The 20717-nt window shown below is 39.1% G+C and overlaps 2 protein-coding genes across 2 annotated transcripts; one reads left to right on the top strand and one right to left on the bottom strand.

Annotated features, from left to right (window-relative positions):
* Positions 1-919: 919 nt before the first annotated feature.
* Positions 920-7743, bottom strand: gltpd2b (glycolipid transfer protein domain containing 2b). The gene is made up of 4 exons (XM_040149651.1): positions 7138-7743; positions 4629-4687; positions 4281-4450; positions 920-4138 (listed from the first exon to the last, which is right to left on the bottom strand). Exons 1-4 carry the CDS (start codon positions 7205-7207, stop codon positions 3529-3531), a joined length of 909 nt encoding a protein of 302 aa, XP_040005585.1. The 5' UTR covers positions 7208-7743; the 3' UTR covers positions 920-3528.
* A 3196-nt stretch (positions 7744-10939) lies between these two features.
* Positions 10940-19629, top strand: chrne (cholinergic receptor, nicotinic, epsilon). The gene is made up of 12 exons (XM_040150762.1): positions 10940-11102; positions 15252-15385; positions 15694-15738; positions 15912-16021; positions 16157-16312; positions 16407-16507; positions 16587-16787; positions 17322-17436; positions 17540-17654; positions 17746-17953; positions 18329-18462; positions 18627-19629. The coding sequence occupies exons 1-12, from the start codon at positions 11033-11035 to the stop codon at positions 18792-18794; spliced, it is 1557 nt and encodes a 518-aa protein (XP_040006696.1). The 5' UTR covers positions 10940-11032; the 3' UTR covers positions 18795-19629.
* The last annotated feature ends 1088 nt before the right edge of the window (positions 19630-20717 follow it).

Genomic DNA, 20717 nt, shown 5'->3' with positions numbered 1-20717 from the left:
CAGTACTATCTACTGTGACTGTCAAATCTACAGCTGAGGGGCTATTCATAAAGACAGATGTGCCCTAACAGCCATCTGGGGCCCTTTTTTGCTTTTTGTGACCGCTTCACATGCATTTCTCCTCTGGCATTCCTGCAACACTTACTTAATTTCACTGTAATCTCTTAATCTGGTCGGCTAATCCAGAGCAGGCACGCTGAACTTCTTTACCCTACTTTGTCCGTCCTCCTCATTTGATTCAGTGACATCGTCTTCAAGATGGATAAAGCAAGGTTCATTCCTTTCTCATTTTTTTTCAGTGCACTTGATCCTATATTACCCATTCATTATTAAATTCAATGAAGCCCTTTTTAAATCACAACACAGCAAATAAAATGTTTCGCTTCATCACCTTTTTGGACATACTTGTTTTACTTATGTGCATGTGAAGATTTGTTCTTCAACCAAAGATCTTCATGACAGTTTAAATTTTATTTTTATTTTGCTTCAATGACACATCCTCAGCAGCAGATCTTAGTAAGGATCTCATGCAGAGATACTTTAGGATCCGGTTGGAGGGCAACAGACCCTGTGTAATTAAAAGGCCTACTCTTATATAATAATATTAATAATAATCATAATAATAATGCGCACAAAAAAAAAAACATGTTTCATTACAACATAACAGTGCCTCCTGGTGGACAGACGGTGTTGTTCCCCAGTGTCACAGAATGTTATTTCCTGTTATCTCCATTTATCCCTTTTTTTTTTTCTGTGATAATTTGGAGATGTCCTCAAAAAGCAATATATTTATTTCTTGTGTGGCTGTATGATGTATTTATTGAAAGGAACAACAAAGAAATTGCACAAAATCAGTGCGACATGTATCATCAAGAGCAAAGGAGAAAAAGGAACAAACATATAGATACTGCATTCAGGCATTTTGCCAGTGTGTATTACCACAATGGAAAAATATAAAAACTATTGTTTGTTTATAAAAGAGTATTTTTATTGCTATTTTGTTGTAAAGAGGAAAGAATGTATTAGCTTGGATTGTATCATGTCATGGGAGCTACCTGGTAGGTTTTCATCATTTAGTTCACCAATGGCAAAATGTTAACAGCTTGGTTGGAAAAGGTTTTGTTTTTTATGTAGAGACATTTTTTTGTCATTGTTTGAGTCCCTTCTACCTTAAATTGCGCTCGTAAATCTTGCAATGGAAGTTCTCTGAACACTGGGGTCTGCTGTATCAAAATTAAGACAGATTCATTAAAAGTACATTGGTAATGTGGTAAATAAATCAGAATTAGCGGTGCTTTCGGAGAACTTTCAAGTGCAGAACATCCAGGAAATTTTCAGAACAAGACTCCAACTGGGCCCAAAGCAAATGTCAGAGAGAGTCAACTATTTGTGTTTCAAATAAGGAATGATTTCAAGAAACCTTATTACCCCCAGCTAATCCCCTCATTTTACATCGTATTATTTCCTAAGACTGTGGAGTTCAAGAAAGGAACCATGAAATTTGTTGAAATACTCTCGCCCACAAGGATAATAATTCTATTCTGGATTTTTATTTTTTGCTCTTACTGTTTGTATATTTTTGCTCATGTTTACTGCAAACCAAGATAGAGAAATAAATAAATGTCATTTAAGGGAAGTCAAACTCAAAATTAATTTTTGCCTGTGCATCTCAGTCATCTTTCCTTTAGTGTTTATTTACATTGTAATTATTCTGAATCAAAATGTAGTCAAATGTAGTACACCCTCTGTAGGGGACAGAAAAAGAAGTGAGTCAGTGTCAAAAGCAGCGTCAAGTGGGTATAATCTAATGTAATCCTGTTCACCATAATCCTCACAGTCTACAGCACCAGTGGACAGTGGTCAACCTGTGCTCACAAAACTGTTACATAGCAACAAGTGAAAGACAAAAAACCCAAAGAGAGGTCCATCAGACTATGGGACATGATAGTCTTATGTCCTTATGTGTGAAGCCAACTAGTGAGAATCTCAGTAGTTTATTTTCAGAGTATCAAGAGGAAGTGAATACATAGTAGAAATACCACCAGCAACACGTCATCCTCCTACACACATTAGGGGACAAAGGTGACAGATTCAAGTCTTGGCGTGATTCTTGCTTAACACATAGTTGTTCATAATGGTAAATATTGGCTGATCCAAGATCAAAAATAGGTGAATTGTTGCTTCGGTTGGACGTTTTTCCTTTGGGAGCAGCTTTAACATGGTCTTCCGCTAACTGCTTGACAAGATTACAGCCGAAGTGTTCTTCCGCTCACTGACCTTCAACCAGCTCCTGTCTCTTGTTCACTCTGTGCCCTCAGGCTCTATCCTTATCTCTCCTGTCTTCGCTGTCTCCTCCTCAGAAAGAGAGAGCGTAGTCCAGGAAAAAGGAAAGAGCCAGGATTACGTAGCATTAGAGGTATTTGTGGGTTTAAAATAGTCTGATCAAGAGAAGTGCTAGTGACTGATTTTTGCACTCACTATTCTCTGAATTACGCACACATTCAATAAATTATAATCCGGAATAATCTGCGACCCCTTAATATTCTTCAAATCAGGTCTTTTTCTAAGATTTAAGATTTAACATCTAATATATTCATACAAATATATATTATGAGGGGGGAAAGCCTTTTAAAAAAAAAAACTGGCAACACTGCCACTGGGCCATAAAATATGTCCTGGTAGTGTCACACAGAGCAGAATATATTCACCATGATGTCAGGAGAGTGAAGATTAGTCTGTAGCAGAGTGCTGGAACCTCTGCTGGATGGTGGATAATATTACACAATAGTTCAGTGGCATTTAAATGTCAAAGTTATCACATTACTGGACCAGACTATGTTATAAAACAGGCAATTGGATTCGCTTTTATTCATTTTATAGATATTTAATTATTCTGAACATGATAAAAAAAACTTTCAATGTAAAACTGAGTCATTAACAGTGAACACCACAGTTACTGTGAAGCACCATATAGTCATTTGTTCTGCATATGTTGATTTTTTATGAAATACCTTTTTAAAGAGGATAGATTGGTCCCAGATTTTAAGGCTACAAGGCATCTAGACCTAGCCTGTTTTGAGGTAGCATACTAAATCACAAAGCATTAACTTCAATTAACACAGCAGTCATTTTCAATAGCATTTTAAATGTAGGGAAAAATTTTTTTAAAATATCATATAGGTGGGGGTAGACACAAAATCATGAACTGTACAGCTCCCCAGTGACATTTGTTACAGCAGAGGTGATTATGTTCATGTTATTGTGTCCACCTGCTTAAATAATTCACAGTCTGCGTTTAGCCAGCCTAAATGCACTATCAGCTGCCTTAAAAATGCCTCTGAGGAGAGGAGAAGTCGAGACGTTATCTCATGATGTTTGATGGGGAATTTCAAACTGAAAGCAAACTAACTTTCAGTACTACTTGATTGCTGATTCAACATTTTGGTTGGGAAGAAAAATATGGCACATGTAAAGTTTAGCTGAAAAAAATCAAATCCATTCATATGTCCAGTCGGATAGTCCCATTTTCTATGGCAAGTCCAGCATGCCATTTTCCTCCAGGGCTTTCTGTGTCCTATCATAAACCTCTTCGATGGCCTGAACAACTCTGCTCAGCATTACGCTCAGCTCCTCCTGGCTCTGCACACACACCAGCCTGAAGAAGAAACTCCGCTCTGGCATGGCAATGAAGGCCAGCTCAGCTGCCCTGCGGACAAACCAGGTGTGGTGGTTCGCGAGGCTGCTCTGGTAGGCCTCACGACACAGCTCTGAGGGGCTCCTGAGCCGTCCAGCCACTGGTGTCTCAGCCAGCTTCTCCAGGAAGAGCTTCAGCCAAAGCAGAGCACGATGCAGACGCAGAAGAGTCCGGCATCCAGAGTCCGTCTGTTGGTGGAAGTTCACAATGCCTCTGTTCAGTTCCACCCAGATCATGGAGCGTACAGAGTGGTAAGCACCTTTGTGCTGTGAGAGTTCTAAACTGGTCTTTGTCCCGGCTTCTGAGTTTATTGAGTGTACATCTGGGCCCAGCTCTGCTTCAGGGTTCTCTTCTGCTAAAATGGCCAGTTGGCGGATTATAGAGGTCTTGCTTTCTATCTCTTTAGATATAAGTCCCACCATTGAACCCAGAGCATCCATAAACCTGGAAGAAGTAACACAGAACAAGGTGAATCAGTTTACAGATTCCACATTATGCCATAAGCCATAAACATCTTCATTCTTTCTGGAGGCTGTAAATGAATCTATCTCTCTCACTGTACTCTTGCTTTATCTGATTATTTTACTTCACAAGCTCATCCCAGCTGGACAGATAGGGCTGCAGCAGCACGTCGGAGGTGTAGGCTGGTGCAGCCAACAGGTGAGAGAGCAGCAGTGACACCTGGAAGGTCTGACCAGGGCACCCCTCCAGGACCTGAGGGCCCCCAGCTCCATCAACCCCACTGCTGTTGGACAGCTGGTGAAGCAGTGGGAGATGGGAGGTGTGTTAGTGTGGAGGCGATCAACGGGACAAAGAAAGGGAGAAAGCACGAGTGATTGACCATTCAAATTGCTCCATCTGCTTCACAAAATCAGTCCTATGGAGGAAATGTAACAGGTAATTAAATTATTTATTATTTGCTCGTTTTCCTTACCTTATTCACTTGATTATAACCTTTTAAACAAGAATCCCAGTGGTAATCCAAACCTCCCTCTGCAGTGAGAAATTGCAAAAAGAAACAAGAGAAAGCCTTACAATTAGTTTTCGGTTGCAGAGATTTTCCCACTGAAATAGATTTTTCACTGCTAATACTGCAACTTAACTGCAACTCTGTTTCAGCCACAAGGACACTTCAAAATAAAATATGTATAGGTTTTCAGTGAGATTTCAGTGGGATTTGCAATTTCCCCACATTAAACTTGCAATAACTGATTTTTTTTTCTTTTTGGGCCACTTGGAGACAGCTGAAACAAGTTGTGAACACAAAGTTGACGTATAATCACCTTTAAGGTGATATGGTGAACTTGTTAACAAGCTTGTTGCCTATCTACACATCCGAAAGTTACAACATTATTTTTCATTTGGAAGCCTGTTTCTGGGAACCGGAAGTTCAGCATTCACTATCTTTAAGCTCTGTTTTTGGTCTCTACCAACTCCTGCGGGACATATCTGGCTCTTTAGCTGTTAAATGCTCCACTATGCTCACTGGCTAGTTGCTAACTGTGTCTGCCTGCTGAGCTGAAAATAGATGAGAGTGAATCAAGACAGTGAATTTATGGACCGAATGTGTAATCAGTGAGCTAAAACTCGCTGGGCTGCATTGCTCCATAAAGTCGATCGAGCTACAAACTCAGGTGATAATTCTCTGTAGATTCATCACTACAAGCAACTCCTGTTACATTGTCACTTTATTTTCACATTGCTGTCTGATACATTGATAATATGAAAATATAGAATCTGGCTGCTTTAAATTAGATGAGAGTAACTTTTCCTTCACAACAGCTCATTAACAAACATCCCTGTCATGTGACAGATCTGTTATCCTGTTAACATGAGGAACATGATTAATTACAGCTAGGTCATATTCAACTGTACATAGCACAGAGATAAGCATTCTTAAGGCAGCAAATAACTTTCTTCTGATGGCAGAAGAGATGTTGATGCTTAGTTTTAATCCTTTTTGAGCTCATTCCAGCCTGTGACAAAGCAAACCCTGTCATCTACACCGACTGTCTCAAACACTGACTTCCTCCACACACATCACACGCACAACTTGTACTGGGATCAGTTCTGGGCCCCATCAAGTTCTCTAACTATTTGCCTCCATGGGGCCACATGATCAGTACACACACCATTATTATACTATATAACAAGATAAGTTACACTTATAATATGACTGCTGAATGAAAGCCCCGTACAGTGCTTCATAGTATCTAGTCAAATTAATCTGTGGTATGCCTGAGTCAACTCATCATACTGAGGTCAAACTATTCCTCAGTTTTATTTGGGACCTCCTGGCATTCCTTCAAAGGCCCCTGCAGGTCTCCAGACCACATATTAGCGTCCGCTATATCTGACCACTGTAGTATAGTTTATTGTATAATATAGTTTATCATTTTGGTAGGTGACTGTAGCACCCAGTCCCTTATCCCTGAGCCTCCAAACTGATGCTAAAAGACTCTCCTGAACTAGTCAGCTTCCTGTCAAATAGCTTGGCTAGTTAGCCTCACTGAGTAACCAAACTGCTTCAGTTCAAACCAAACACAACCCATCCAAACCTATTTCTAACTTGACAGTGACCTACTGTAGATGTTGCCAGATGTGTCAACAGAGATGTGAAGTCTTGCCACTACGTACTATGAGCCTTATCTAAATTCAAGTTTCCTTACTGAGTTATTATTAGGATGCAGAAATTGCTGTCCATGTTTCTATTTGAAAACCTTTCTGCTGAGTTTGCACTTTGTAGTCTGTCTAAAGTCTCTCAAATCTTGCAGCATTTTCAGTTTAATCCAAGCTAGAGAAAGAGATCACATGGTCCCAGTTTGAACATTTCTACAATGGTTTCTTAGTAATTGTTTCTTTTGAATTATTTTCACATATAAATATATTTATAAAATTTCTTGTTGACTTTCAGATTTAAAAAAAAAATCAAAAAACATTTTAGTCACTTATTTCTATCCTGAAGGACTTTTTGCTTCTTCGTCTATATTTCTGGAGACTTTAAATACACAAGGATCCCTACAATACAACAGAAAGAGCATGGTGAAGTTATGGATTATAGACCTTTAGTTGTCATTACACAACATTACAAGATCATGTGTAAAAAGTTTATATTTAAACAATAGATAATCTGATGTGACTCAAAATATTAAAATTAAATTAAATTTAAAAAAATCAGTCATCGTATCATATCACATTCAAATAATATGTCAAATCACGCACACCAAACATTTCTGTGATGTTGCTGAAATATTTTGTTATAAAGAATCTTCAAAAAGTAGTGTGACCACCATGGTTAACTCTGTAGCCACCAAACCATGTGACACATTCCTGATCTAGACCCTACGCATTCCGAAACAAGGGAGGGATTGTATAGATTCATAGTACAGCATAGAAACCATACACACCCACATAGATACACGCACACACATAGAAATACTCACGGAGCCACAGCGAGCCAAGGAACAACAGCAGGACTAAGACAGCTGCAGCAGCCTTACTCTTTATACCCATACTGAAGTCCAGTTTTGGGTCTGCCAGACCCTCTCTGTTCCTTCTCTGTGTTTTTTATCTTTTAATTCCTCTATGTCTCACATGAGTCCTTGTCTCCTTGCACTGGCTGTCACCACAATTACTCTCCACTGGACCCTTGCCTCTGACCCCCCCCGTCCGTCCGCTCAAATCTTTCATACTCCTCCCAAAAACTTCAAATAAAAACTTCTTTCCGCCATTGTACCTAGGAGAGCCTGTATTAATGTTTAGCTCTGTCTTACAATTCTGGTTTCCCCGTTCTGCTAGTATAACTCAGCTTTCCTTTTTGTCTTTCTTTGACTTTCTTTGATTCTCGGTTTCCTTCTACCCTGCCCTCTTTTCTAACTGATTTTGGAGCTGCCTGTCTCCTGTTGTGTTGCTCAATCTTAGGGTCCAGAGATCAGCCCCTGGCTGATAAAAGAGAGCCAAAGTAGCTTGTCCGCCAGTAACCCCTTTCCTCCAGATTCATCTTCTATGTATGCGCTATATTCCTGGTCAGCTTGAGTAAACACTTGCTCCCTCTCCTCTCCTCTCCCTCCACCACCACCCTTCCTCCTTCCTCCTCTCTCTCTCTCCCTCTCTCTCTCTGTTTAACTCATTCTGACACATCATTAAGAGCACCACCACAACCACCACACATTACAACAGTGCTGACGCATTCCTGAAAACATGTTGCTTTAAATGAAAGTATAACAGGAAACATACGAGTGTCTCAGGACAAAGTTACCAGAATGTATTTTTTCCCTCTCTTTACATGTATCTTTACTATTTTGTTGAATTCACGAAAACCTAGAGTAAACCTCTGTATTGATTAATCTGTGGGACAACAAAATCTCCTTTTGGTGGTTGAACAGGGAGAGATGTGATACTAAATCCAAGTTTGTCAATGAATAACAAAGTCTAACCAACCTTATCCTAGCTGAGACGGCAAAAGGAACAAAGAGGTCCATTCATGCTAATCTAATTCTAGATATGACAAAGACATCTGTAGTTCTGCAAAACATATTGGGAGCAAACTTAATGAATATATTTTGGGGGGAAAAAATGCATAAAAATTGTATTTTCCTTTCACCTGTCACCGTATCTTTTACAAAGAGGTAATTTAATATCTTATATCATTCTGGATTTTCAAATGCTATTTATTGATTGTTTTAATTCAATTTTTTAACTCTAAACACTGAGCTGTGTCAGTAAAACCGGAGGAGTGACATGGTGCATGAAGAGTGTTCCCATGATTATCACTATCAGAAGTGATAATCATGGGAAACCCAGTGACTGGTCCCTATCACTGGGTTTGCTGCTGCTGCTGCTGCTGCTGCTGGTGGGGGGAGGTGAACAGACATTGAACTCCACACTCAAGCCAAACCACATGTGTGCTTATGAAGAGAGACTTAACAATGGTATTTTTCAACAGAGGAGCGGGAAAAAAGTGAAAGCAGGGGCATTCATTACTTGGCTGGGAGGAGCCGGTCATGGGGCTTTTATTCTGTGCAACCAATGGATGATCCTGTCTGAAATAGGCAGCAACTGACAAGGGGAGACTGAATCGCTGTGAAAACATGTGATCCTTTCAGAAAACCTGAACTGTTTGACTCCACACTGGTCCTCTCTAATTACATGTTCCGACATAAGTAACAAACATTTTGAAGTAGATATAGTTATTAAAGTTTTATGTTTGTCTGTGGCAAAAAGCGATAAGCTGCTGATTCTTAAAATGATGCACAAGTAGACTAAGACACATGGTATGAATTCCCACTGTCTGAATATGTTTACGTATGGAGCCTCATTAGCGCAGGAAAGAGGTATTTTGTCACTGTCAGATACCACCACAGTGGATTTTCCATTTTTCATTTGTTAAAATTGTCCTAAACTCTCAATAGGCTTCAACAAAAATGTAAAGTTCAAATTTACATATAAAAAACATCTCACAAGCTAGATGAATGACAATAGCGCAGACATTCAAAAACTAATTTCTAGTGAAAAAACAGTGGTGTTGTTGTGGATTCTTGTGGGCGTGACCCCTAATGACTTGTTTCCTGAGGTACAAATGTGGTCTGAAGTTCCAAATTTCCATGTGGAACAAGCATTCAAAATTTCATGTTAAATCCATTACCAGAGATTTAAATTGTGAGTGAACGTACAGTACATTTAAAGACTGATATGAGTTTAACTGTTACTGTGTATGCATGCACAACAGGCACTGCCGATTTAATAAATGTATTCGTTGCATATTCAAATGCAGGTCTTGGTCCATCTGCATTAACTTTATAATGGTTTGAACCCCCTGCTTCACTGGATATTTTAAAGAATTGCTGAATACAAGTAATTGGGTGGAGTTGAGAGAAAACTCTCGGTTTCAGTTGTACAGAAGAATCTAGAAAAGCAAACGCTGGATTTCAGTCAGAGTCGGGGAACCATAAGCAATGTAAACTGAACATTGCTGGAAGGTTCCTTTATCTTCAAATGTCCCAATTATATTTTGCCCCTCTGATCTTATAATTTGCACTTAAAATGCATTATTGGATGCACAATTGGATTAGATGCTGGACAGACCAGGCCCTTCTTCTGCCTCTGAGCTCTAACTGAGTGTGAGACACATAATCTTCCTTCTGGAGGCTCTAGTTACCTTAAAGAAGCTCATCTCTGTTTCGCTAACTGTATATTTAGAAGTACATCACATACTTTGCAACTCACATGGCACATTCCAAAAATCAGTCTGTTGCCCTTGACACTGCAGAGTGACACTACTTATATTACTAACTGTATTAATTATAATATCAAATTAAGTCTTTGGATTTGAAATGAGTAAAATGTCCTGACACTCTTTGCAGCTTGATCTCTTGGAAGTCATTAAAAATGTTAGCTGAGGTATTGTGATGCAGATCTGAGTGTCTGCCTCCATGGTTTTATACATTTTATGAGCATTGTCTGCCTTCAGCCCTCTAACCCCACCACGCTGTAGTCTGCAGACATTTTCTCACTACTGGAGTCTTGCTGTTGAAGTCGTAAAGCTCTGCAGTGTATATTAATACCCTGGACACATAGCAGTGGGAGAGCAGGTCCGCAAGGCCGTCCCCTGTCCACCTTGCTCTACCCATGGGTGTATGTATCTCTCTGTTTTCTTGCTCTGTTTGAAACACACACACACACACACACACACACACACACACACACACACACACACACACACACACACACACACACACACACACACACACACACACACACACACACATCTACTTAAAAAATTTTTATTAACATGTAATTCACACACACAACTGCAAGGTTAGCATTACTTTAAAGTGTGCCACTGGTGATTTTTTCCTCATCAAGAGAAACACTCATAATGTAGTAATTTGACAAGATACTCTAGAATCTTACACAAATGTCAAACTAAAACTATTATTATCTATAACAATTCACAGGAATATTACAGAATATAATGGAGATATATCATATGGGAGATGAACAACATCAGGTTTCACTTTTGCTCGCATTTTTATCACAGAAATATCTAAATAGAATATAACTGGCATCACCAAAGATAGCTGTTGTCTAATGATCATGATGATGATTATTGTCAATGATTGGAGTGTGACTTGAAGTCCTGGTTTAGTGCTTCCCAGCTGCCGTGTAATCTGAGCCATGGATAGCGACAGCCGGGATGGGCGACAGTCAGGGGGTTTGGTGGGGGGGATTTAGGGATCTTCCTCTCTTTCTTTGCGCTCGCACTCTCCCTCTTTCTCTCTCTCTCAAACTTTATATTTAAAAATAGTGCAGTGTCAGGCAGCGGAGGGGTCTTGGAACATGATGGCAGCACGGAGTTTCTGGATATTTTTTGGAGTTGTAACTATCCTCGGGGGTTTAATGGTTCAGGGTAAGTGGCGCAGTTGCAAAATTTTGGCACATCCTCATTGACTGGCTGGCTGCCTTCTTATCTATCAAAATAATCTTCTGCCTGTCATGTGCAGGCAGAGGACAACCAGCTCTAAAACTCACACTACATCATCTGACACGCTGGAGAAAAACCTCCCCTACTCTAGACCTCTTGAAATTGTGTTACGTGTATACATGCTGTTTTATATTATCAAGTCATAATTTGTGTAGATGATATCGATTTTAATGTGTGAGTCGGTTTTTAGTGCACATCTTTTCACTGGAGCACTGGACCATGCCCTTTATTTATAGACTTACATTACTTTTTAAAATTTGGCATACCAGTCAAACCGTACACAGAGCACCTTTGGGTTTTGTCTCTGCTCATACACAGTGAGTGTATTTTTTATACATGACCATTTATAATTATGTTGACAGGGATATTCTGTCCCGTAACCTCTCGCATGATTAAGTAGTACTTTGAGTATGGTCAGTGCAATTTATCAGATGGGCACAAAAAAAGTCAGTTAGCATCAAGTAATGCAGAAGGTCATCTTTGCGAGCAGCATTATTGGAGTGCGTGATACTCCACATTTTAAAAAGTGATACATGTCTGTAAATGAAGTGCATAGTCTAGTGCACAGATGTTCACAAAAAGCCAGCCTTTTTGTCTTTTTGGGAACATGGTTGGCACAGATGCTGCTCAGCAACAGGAACAACAGGCCAGAAAGGCTACAGCTGTAGTGGAAGCAGAAGCTAAACTCTGGATATGGTGGAAACTTTATAAAAATATGATTTGGGAGAGCTTAAATGATTCTACAAATTCATTTTGCCACTCAGGAGAGAGAGGGATGACATGTTGCGCTCAACAATTGTGGGCAAATGCTTCTCGAGTCCATCTCCTTGCTGGAGGTCATTGGGGTTGTTAAAAAATTTCTTAGTGACAAGGTACTGGCATGGATAAGATTCATCCTGAAATGTAGATTCTTGATATTATTGGTCTGGCATGTTTAAAAATGCTTTGTCTGTTAAATATCACTTGGAGTCTGGGAACAGTGCTGTTGGATTAGTGTCCATTTTCAAACACTGCTCACCCTCCCCGAGAAAACATACAGTAGATTAAGATTCTGGAAATAAGATGGACAAATGTCAAACCTTCTGGTGGAACAATGCAGACTTGAGATGAACTTGCGCTGAAGCTGTTTGTCAGCTATTTGGTCTGTATACACATGGAGCAACAGTTGTACTTATTAAGTCAAACTCAATGGAGGTGTGAATTTAGGTTGGGATGAACTCTTCTCCCCCTTCAGTCCTCATCAAGTTATGATGAACAGAATGTGATTTACTGGAACGCAGCTGACTGAGGACAGGGCTGAGATGCTGGGCTGAATACTGCCTAGAGAGGAGGTTTACTGGAAAATGGACAGGACACTTTCTTCCTCTTGCTAGATCACATTAAAATCAATTTGCTCCCCATTTTGGTCCCTTCAGTGGTCACCTGGAGGCTCTGCCTCCAGTTTCCAAACATCACTCTCCTGTCTCTCTCTCTCTGAGCAGGCTTAAATGTCAGCTACTGGAAATGACCAGGTCAAAGCACAGATACCCAACATTAACTGTACTTTGTATCCACGTATTAATATAACTGATCCACGTGAGTTGGCTGCATTTAGAAGCACATCAGATACTGTTCAACACACAGAACACTTGAAAAGTCAGTCTTTTTCTTTCTCTGCCACTGTAGGATGACACTACTTACTGTACTTAATGCACTTACAATATTTAATTTGTTTAATATCAGTAATGCTTTGCAAATATGTCTTTGCAACAGCCATTCATCATTAAACAGTCTGTTATCCAGCAGTATACTTTTTTGGTGGATGGATATACAAATCTGTGAATGTAGGCTGTCATACTGTTAGTATATTCTTATCATTGCCTACTACAGACACACAGGATTATTAGAGCCTTACAGTGATTTTTCATTGTTTATTTTAATTGACAATGCTGTCAACTTGCTGTCTCCATTTCAAAAAAGGACCTATATATAAGATATATTCATACTTTCTAAACAACTCCTGTGTTTTTGTTTTCCTCCATGATAAAATTGGGGAAAAGTTCTATCTGTTAAAGTCAAAGTCAAAGGGCTACTGGCCTAAAGGGATGCTACAGTGTTCCTGGAAATTGGTGAAACACAAGGGAATTACACACCTTACTTTGCATTCTCATATCTTTGGTTTCACTGACTGTTGCTTACTCATCCATGTGTCAAGTGCAGTGTTTAACAATATTCAATAATGAAGAATTGCCTTGGGAAGTGAGACATCTCACTACTGTCATTTTACTGCCCACTACACAAACTGTTTTGTGGGAGAACAATGATTACAGCTCAAAACTATATGAAATATTTGTGTCTAATTGGACCAGGGAATGGCTCAATCATGGAGGATGACATCTTTATTGCTTTGTAGTATGTACTGTCACCATTTTTTGCCTAATAATGATACTGATGATTATTTCAGATGACCTGAGTGTGACTTAAAGTCCTAGTTTAGAGTTCCCCAGCTGCTGTGTAATCTGAGCTATGGATAGTGACAGCTGGGAGTGAAGAGGCAAGGGGTCGGAAATAACCTCTGCCTTTCTTCCTCTTAGTCTCTCTTGAAGTTTATTCTGAAATATAAAGTCGCTGAGGAGAGTTGTATAATGCTACCACTGCCATTAAGTGCAGTTTTGAGCATGGTTACCAGTCTATGGACACGTGGCAAATCTTTATACATTGGCTCATCTCTCTTACCTGTGGTTTGTGTTTTTCTCAACACTTGTGCACCGACACTGCAAAATTTACAGGCCATATCTACGATAAAATGTTCAGAAATGCGTTTGAAATTCCATAACATAATCAATAATGTAAGTACGTGCAGATGACGTCAACACAAAACATCGCTGCAGACTTACAACATAACAGTCTAACCTAGGGTAACATTTTGTCAAACATGTTCAGGTTGAAGTCATACGGTTGGTTATGGATTACCATGCTGGGTATTTATTAGATAAGTTTATAAAATTAGGCGAAGTTGATTGTTTTGCTTACTTGTTTTCAGTTGATGTCATGTGGTTTCAAGTAATCTTAAAACTCTGTTTGTGTCTATAATCAGTTGTTATATTTTACCTGAGGATGGACACATGGTGTTTTACATTTTTAAACATACAGTATTTGTGCTTTTACACTCAAATAAAAAGAGCTTCATTTGCATCTGCACCACATTTTTCTACTGGTTGTTATTGTGTCAAAAGGAAGTGTTAAATGAGCTATAGACAGGACCGGAGAGTAACGACGATATTTTATGATCAATGTGGGTCAATGTTAATATTATTTGAGAGTACTTATATGTATAAGTATAATATCATAAAAGTGAGACTTTGTAATTTTTTGCTGAACACAGTGGCCGCAGGTGACAATTACGAGATAATGGGAAATGATGGAAAAGACACCAAACTGGCTAAATAATGTCAGCTGCACAGAAGTATCTATCTAAAATTTGCTGATGTTGGCTAACAACAGCCACTACAAGCTAGTGATAATACCAGACCAAGGCTGCAGCAGCAAAATCCCTTAGTGTGTTGAACTGAGCAAGGATGTGTTATTACTTAAAAAACAATTACAGGATAATTGTAAATGCTAAAACACAGTGTAATAGTAGCACAAGAGGAGTCATAGAGTCAGCAAACTGGCTGAATAATGTTAGCAACACATTAATATCAAGCTAAAGTTTTCTAACATAGGCTAACATTAGCCACGAAGCTACTTGTCATTTGAGATCTAGCACGTAAGGCTGCAGTAGTAAACGTGTGTTGAATTTTGCAACGGTGTGTTTTAGAAAATTACATAGTTTCACTTTAAGCAAAAGCAAGCTAAGTTTTGCTTTTGTAAGTTTAACTGATTTTTAATAAGCTGAAGTTTTTCGGCCTTAATGATCCCCTCCTGGATATCATATTTATGTTTATTTAACATTATATTTACCACATGTTTGCACAAAGTTTGCTATAAACAATTTCTGATGTTTCTCCTCCTCCCCTCATGAAATACGAATCAAACATAACTCCAAAACAAATGCACTTAAACTCTCCATTTCTCATCTTTTTCTTCATGCAGTGCAGTGTAATGAGGAGTCAAAGCTGATCAGCGACTTGTTCAAAAACTACAACAAGAATATTCGCCCTGTGGTTCATCCTGAAGACAAGGTGGAGGTTCAGATCAAGCTGACCCTCACTAACCTTATCTCTCTGGTGAGAGTTCGCTCTTCCTACTTGTTGTAACAAATCCTGGCTGCAGATTAAAAAATGTATGCAGTTATTAACAAAAGGTGTAAGTGAGTACAGCAGCTCCATACAGCAAATACACATGACTCTCACAAAGGAGCACAACCAAAAGTTCACCATGATTCCCACAGGACAAAAGGATTAATCATCATTCTGGCAAGGGTTTTAGACGTCAGCACATGGCTCACGGCTGTAAGGTCACTAAGGTAACTCGGCAGTGCTTGATTAACACCCCCAGCTCAAATACTCATAGTACTTCTTCACTTATACCACAGAATGAAAAGGAGGAGACTCTTACAACCAACGTGTGGATTGAGATTGTGAGTCTTCCCTCTCTTTATACCTATGATTTCGGGTTTTTTTGTAGAAATGGAGTAGAAGCTTTTGGCTGTACGGTTTATATTGTCTAGATTTGCTTTCTCACTTATTCAGCCCTCCGTTGTTTCTCATTTTTAATGTCACTGGTGACCTTTCTCTCAAATGTCATCTGCAGCAATGGACTGATTATCGCTTTGTTTGGAACACATCCGACTATTACGGCATTGATATTATTCGTGTCCCATACAACACGGTTTGGCTTCCTGACATTGTCCTTGAGAACAAGTAAGGCAACAAACAAAGAGGAGTGCAATCTTACATTATTCCCCATTGGCAATGTCAATATACTATTTGTTTGTTTGTTGTTGGGTATAAAGTCTGGTGTCAGCTTTTTCTGTTCTTCATCCTCATTCTCTGCAGCATTGACGGCAAGTTTGATGTGGCTTACTATGCCAATGTGTTGATCAGCAGCAATGGTTGGATGTACTGGCTACCTCCTGCTATCTATCGTAGCACTTGTTCCATTGAGATCACCTATTTTCCATTTGATTATCAAAACTGCACACTAGCATTCAGGTGTGGTACAATTACAATATCGTTAAATACACATATGTATGATGATTTATCGGTTTGCTACTATTTTATTCTACCCTCACTGCCGTAACCCTAGATCCCAGACATACAGTGCCAATGAAGTGGTACTTATCTTGGCTGTTGACGAAATAGGCAATACTATTGAGTGGGTGGACATCGACCCAGAGGCTTTCACAGGTACGGGACATCCACATTCATTATTCCAAAATTCAAAACACACAATTCCTCGCCATCTTATTACGTTTTCACCAATTAGAGAATGGTGAGTGGGCTATTGTCCATCGTCCAGCCAGGAAGATGATCAACACACGGTATTCCCCAGATGACCTAGAGTATCAGGAGATCACGTTCAATCTGATCATCCAAAGGAAGCCCTTGTTTTACATAATCAATATCATCATGCCAGTCTCCCTCATCTCCTCATTGGTCGTATTGGCCTATTTCCTACCTGCGCAAGGTCAGTATGGTCATTGTCTAAATCCTTATGGCTGTTATTATATAGATTGTTATGGTTTCAAACGGGGCAATATCACAAAGGCGTTATAAAATACCATGTCTCATAATCTTTTGCACCTTGACATAAAACAAACGAATTTACATTAGTTACTCTTATACTGATAACAATAAGAAGGACCAGAATTTAGAAGTTGCCATTTTATTGGTTTTGTTGTATAAGCATTAAATTTGAGCTCACTTCAGGAGGCTCTAGGACCAAATTCAAAACTAAAATCACGTAAAATTATGTAAAATTAAGTATATCAAAAAAAGTCTTACCCAAATCCCTAGCTGAGGCCAGATGTTATTATATTAGGATAGGTTATAATGAATGCATATAAAAAGCCTTTTTAAATATGCAACTTAAAATTATTTTCTGCATATATTGTGCCTGAGCAAAGAGAATGTACTGGAAGTATTTGGTCCCTCAGCTGGTGTAAATTTTCACATTTGGTGTGGTCTACTGTTTCCTAAGTCTCTGTTGTCCCCATCACAGCTGGAGGACAGAAGTTGACTGTAGCCATCTCTGTCTTGCTGGCTCAGACTGTCTTCCTCTTTCTTATTGCTCAGAAGGTCCCTGAGACATCTCTCTCTGTCCCTCTCATCGGCAAGTGAGTCAGAGTGTGTTCTCTGCCGGCCTCTGCAGATCTCTACTGGTTTTCTTTTTTAAATTTTGACTCTCCTCTCAAACATAGATCTTGTCTTCTTCCTCAGGTACCTGATCTTTGTCATGTGTGTCACTACTCTCATTGCTACTAATCAAATTGTGGTGCTGAACTTCTCCCTGCGCAGCCCTAACACTCATACAATGTCCTACACCATCAAACATGTAAGTGAGTCCTATACGGTGGTGCCAATTTTGACTATTCAAGAGTTATTTTATGTGACCTAACTGCTGTTATCTTTCCTTTCTCCTGCAGGTGTTCCTAGAGATGGTACCTCGCTTCCTTGGCATGTCCCCACTGGTGGATTACAGTGAGGTGACAAAAGAGGTAAACGGAGTGAGGGAGCGTCGGCGAAGCTCCTTTGGCCTCATGCAGAGAGCAGAGGAATATGTACTGAAACAACCTCGCAGTGAAATGATGTTTGACAAACAGAGAGAGAGGCATGGTCTCACACAATCGATTGGTAGGATGTCTATTTCTAAAACTATGAGCCAGCACAACAATGTTTTTCACACATTCCAGCTCAAGTACTTGCCTGAATATTTCAAAGAAAGAATAAGTCATTTCCATGCCACTACAAAATGTAAATGCCCCCATGCTTTAATGGAATTTACTGTGACTTTGTTTGAAAATTTCGTTCTAAATATGAATGATTTATTAGAGCCCCATTCATTTTTCTATAAACATCATGATTATGGTGATTACTTGCGTATTACAGGCTTATTGTGTCATTTAACTTTTTTTTTTTTTGCCTCGATACTATCGAAGATACCGGTGTCTGCCTCAGGAAATGCTGTGGTATACTGTTGTCTAACTGTCAGTGTCTCCTTCCCCTCAGTGGATAACATAGACATCAGCAGCACAGCTAACCTGTATAAGAGTTTGGCCCAAGCTGCACCTGAAATAAAGCAATGTGTCGATGCCTGCAACTTCATTGCTGAGAGCACAAGACAACAAAATAACACTGGATCTGTGAGTGTTATTTTAAACTTTATCTGCCAAGCCAACAGTATATACGCAATATAAATTTTCTTTTGGATGGGATATATTTATTACATATTTACCATTTCAGATTTCTTTTAGGCTAACTGTTATCTTTATTCTTTAATCTCTATTCACTTTCTTTCCAAATAAAGGAAATCGAAAACTGGGTACTGATTGGGAAGATGATCGACAAGGTGTGTTTCTGGGCTGCCATTCTTCTCTTCATCATCGGCACAGTGGGGATCTTCCTAACCGGACACTTCAACCAGGTGCCAGAATTTCCATTTCCTGGCCAGAGCAAAAAATATGTCCCGAGTTAAAGAAAAAAGTCCTTTTGTTCTCTTGAAACTTTCCCAAGGGTCACTGTACCTCATGCTGTGTATAAGGCTGAGTGGTCTTGCTCATTGACTCCCAGGCTCAGATTCAGGGTTGAGTTAAGTCTGTGAAGCAGGGCTTTAATAACAGATATTTAGCACCAAATCTGTCTGTGTTCATAATCACAGCTCAGACTTATATTTGTTAACACTTGTCATGCAGCTGAGAGTTTTCATTCAAATATGCAGTTTAGTTTTAAGTTCTTCATCCTAGTGTAAGCTCTTTGGATGTGTACACTGAAAGGGTGGATCAGGTCTGGTTAAAGAGTGGTGTTTTAAATCATCATCACCATCACGATCATCATCATCATCATAAACATCATACCAATTGCAATTATTATTTGTCCGGTTTGTAAAAGACTCAACAGCGTGAGTTCAAGCAAGTTCAGACTTTAGGTCATAGGTGTAGTTAATATAGTTAGAGAAAATGCTGAAGCCGATTCACCACCATGCTGAGAAAGTTATCTGCATTGATGTGAAGAACTTTTTACATCAAAACTACTATGTCATTGTTATGTATTAAATAGAGCAACAGGCACTATGTAGAACTGTATTCATAAATAGCAATATAGAAGGTTCATTGCCCATCTTTCATATATGTACCACACTGCAAAAAACATATCTACCAAAGTCTAGATACGTTTCCCTGCATGTACTATGTCTTACATGAAGAACCTGTGTAACATGAACCAGCCAGCTCTGAATCAAAGCCTTACTCTCCTTACTATGACTTATTTATTAGAAAGTCTTGTTAGAGGTAGATGGCTCAGAGGGATATTGTCTTGATATCATTGTGCCATGTTTTTTAAATAAATATTTTATTTTGTGCGTCATGACTTATTTAATCAATTTATTAGAAAATGTGTTGTTTGAAAACCCCATGACACAAAAATTAGTAAAATCAATTTAAATCTTGAATTGAATATCATAGTAGCTCTACATGTAGTCTTTAATACATCAGACTCGGCTATATACCGTACATCTCAGAAATGTTCCAAAACAGAGCTCAGATAACTGTATAACTGTAACCACAGCAGCATTGTGGGTAAATATACTTTGTGGGTTCGCTATCCTTCAGGGCTGTTAGTCCATCCACTGTGAAACTTACATACAGGTACAGGACATCCACATTCAATGCTCAGATATTCAAAACACACAATTCCTCTCCAGCTTATTAGATTTTCACCATTCAGAGAATGGCGAGTGGGCCATCGTCCATCGTCCAGCCAGGAAAACGATCAACACACGGTATTCCCCAGATGACCTAGAGTATCAGGATATCACATTCAATCTGATCATCCAAAGGAAGCCCCTGTTCAACATCATTAATATCATCCTGCTGTGCTCCCTCAGGTCCTCACTGGTCGTACTTTCCTACTTCCTACCTGCTCAAGGTCAGTAAGGTCATTGTCTAAATCCATTTGGCTGTTATTGCATAGATTTCTGTTATTTAAAAAGGGGGCCAATATATGAGGTGTTTTGTCCATCTACTGAGAAACTTCCATATGCTCAGTTGGGACTGTAAATACAATGTAAAACTCCTCAAAATGTCAAACAGTGTAACAGGAACCTCAGAGGAACAATGAGTAACAGAAAAGCTGATCATTTGTAAAGCCATGATAAAACAGACCGTTCCTATGCAGTGTGTTTAATCACTTAAACATCTTCTCACGTTCATCGTGTTTCTTTTTATGTCCAATTGTGTTCAAAGTCACATAAGTAGGTATGGGAGAGAGACATATTCTGAGAAGTGCAATGTATAGTATGTTCATGTGAAAAACAGGGATCTGCGCATCATTTGGATTTGTACTTAGGTAATATTATTTTTAATATGTATGTATCAAATACATGCTTAATAAATATATTTCA

Source organism: Xiphias gladius, chromosome 17, assembly GCF_016859285.1.
Source record: "Xiphias gladius isolate SHS-SW01 ecotype Sanya breed wild chromosome 17, ASM1685928v1, whole genome shotgun sequence".
NCBI classification, from domain to species: Eukaryota; Metazoa; Chordata; class Actinopteri; order Istiophoriformes; family Xiphiidae; genus Xiphias; species Xiphias gladius.
Note: the sequence above shows the minus strand (reverse complement) of the source record. Positions and strands in the feature narration are given on the sequence as shown.

Excerpts from the sequence above, each read along its gene's own strand:
- gltpd2b (XM_040149651.1), bottom strand. The coding sequence starts at position 7,207 with ATGGGTATAAAGAGTAAGGCTGCTGCAGCTGTCTTAGTCCTGCTGTTG. Across the intron at positions 4,688-7,137 it reads CCTTGGCTCGCTGTGGCTCC|AGGGAGGTTTGGATTACCAC; the intron begins GTGAGTATTTCT and ends TTCTCACTGCAG. Across the intron at positions 4,139-4,280 it reads AGCTGGGATGAGCTTGTGAA|GTTTATGGATGCTCTGGGTT; the intron begins GTAAAATAATCA and ends TACTTCTTCCAG.
- chrne (XM_040150762.1), top strand. The coding sequence starts at position 11,033 with ATGATGGCAGCACGGAGTTTCTGGATATTTTTTGGAGTTGTAACTATC. Across the intron at positions 15,739-15,911 it reads CCAACGTGTGGATTGAGATT|CAATGGACTGATTATCGCTT; the intron begins GTGAGTCTTCCC and ends TGTCATCTGCAG. Across the intron at positions 17,437-17,539 it reads TCTGTCCCTCTCATCGGCAA|GTACCTGATCTTTGTCATGT; the intron begins GTGAGTCAGAGT and ends CTTCTTCCTCAG.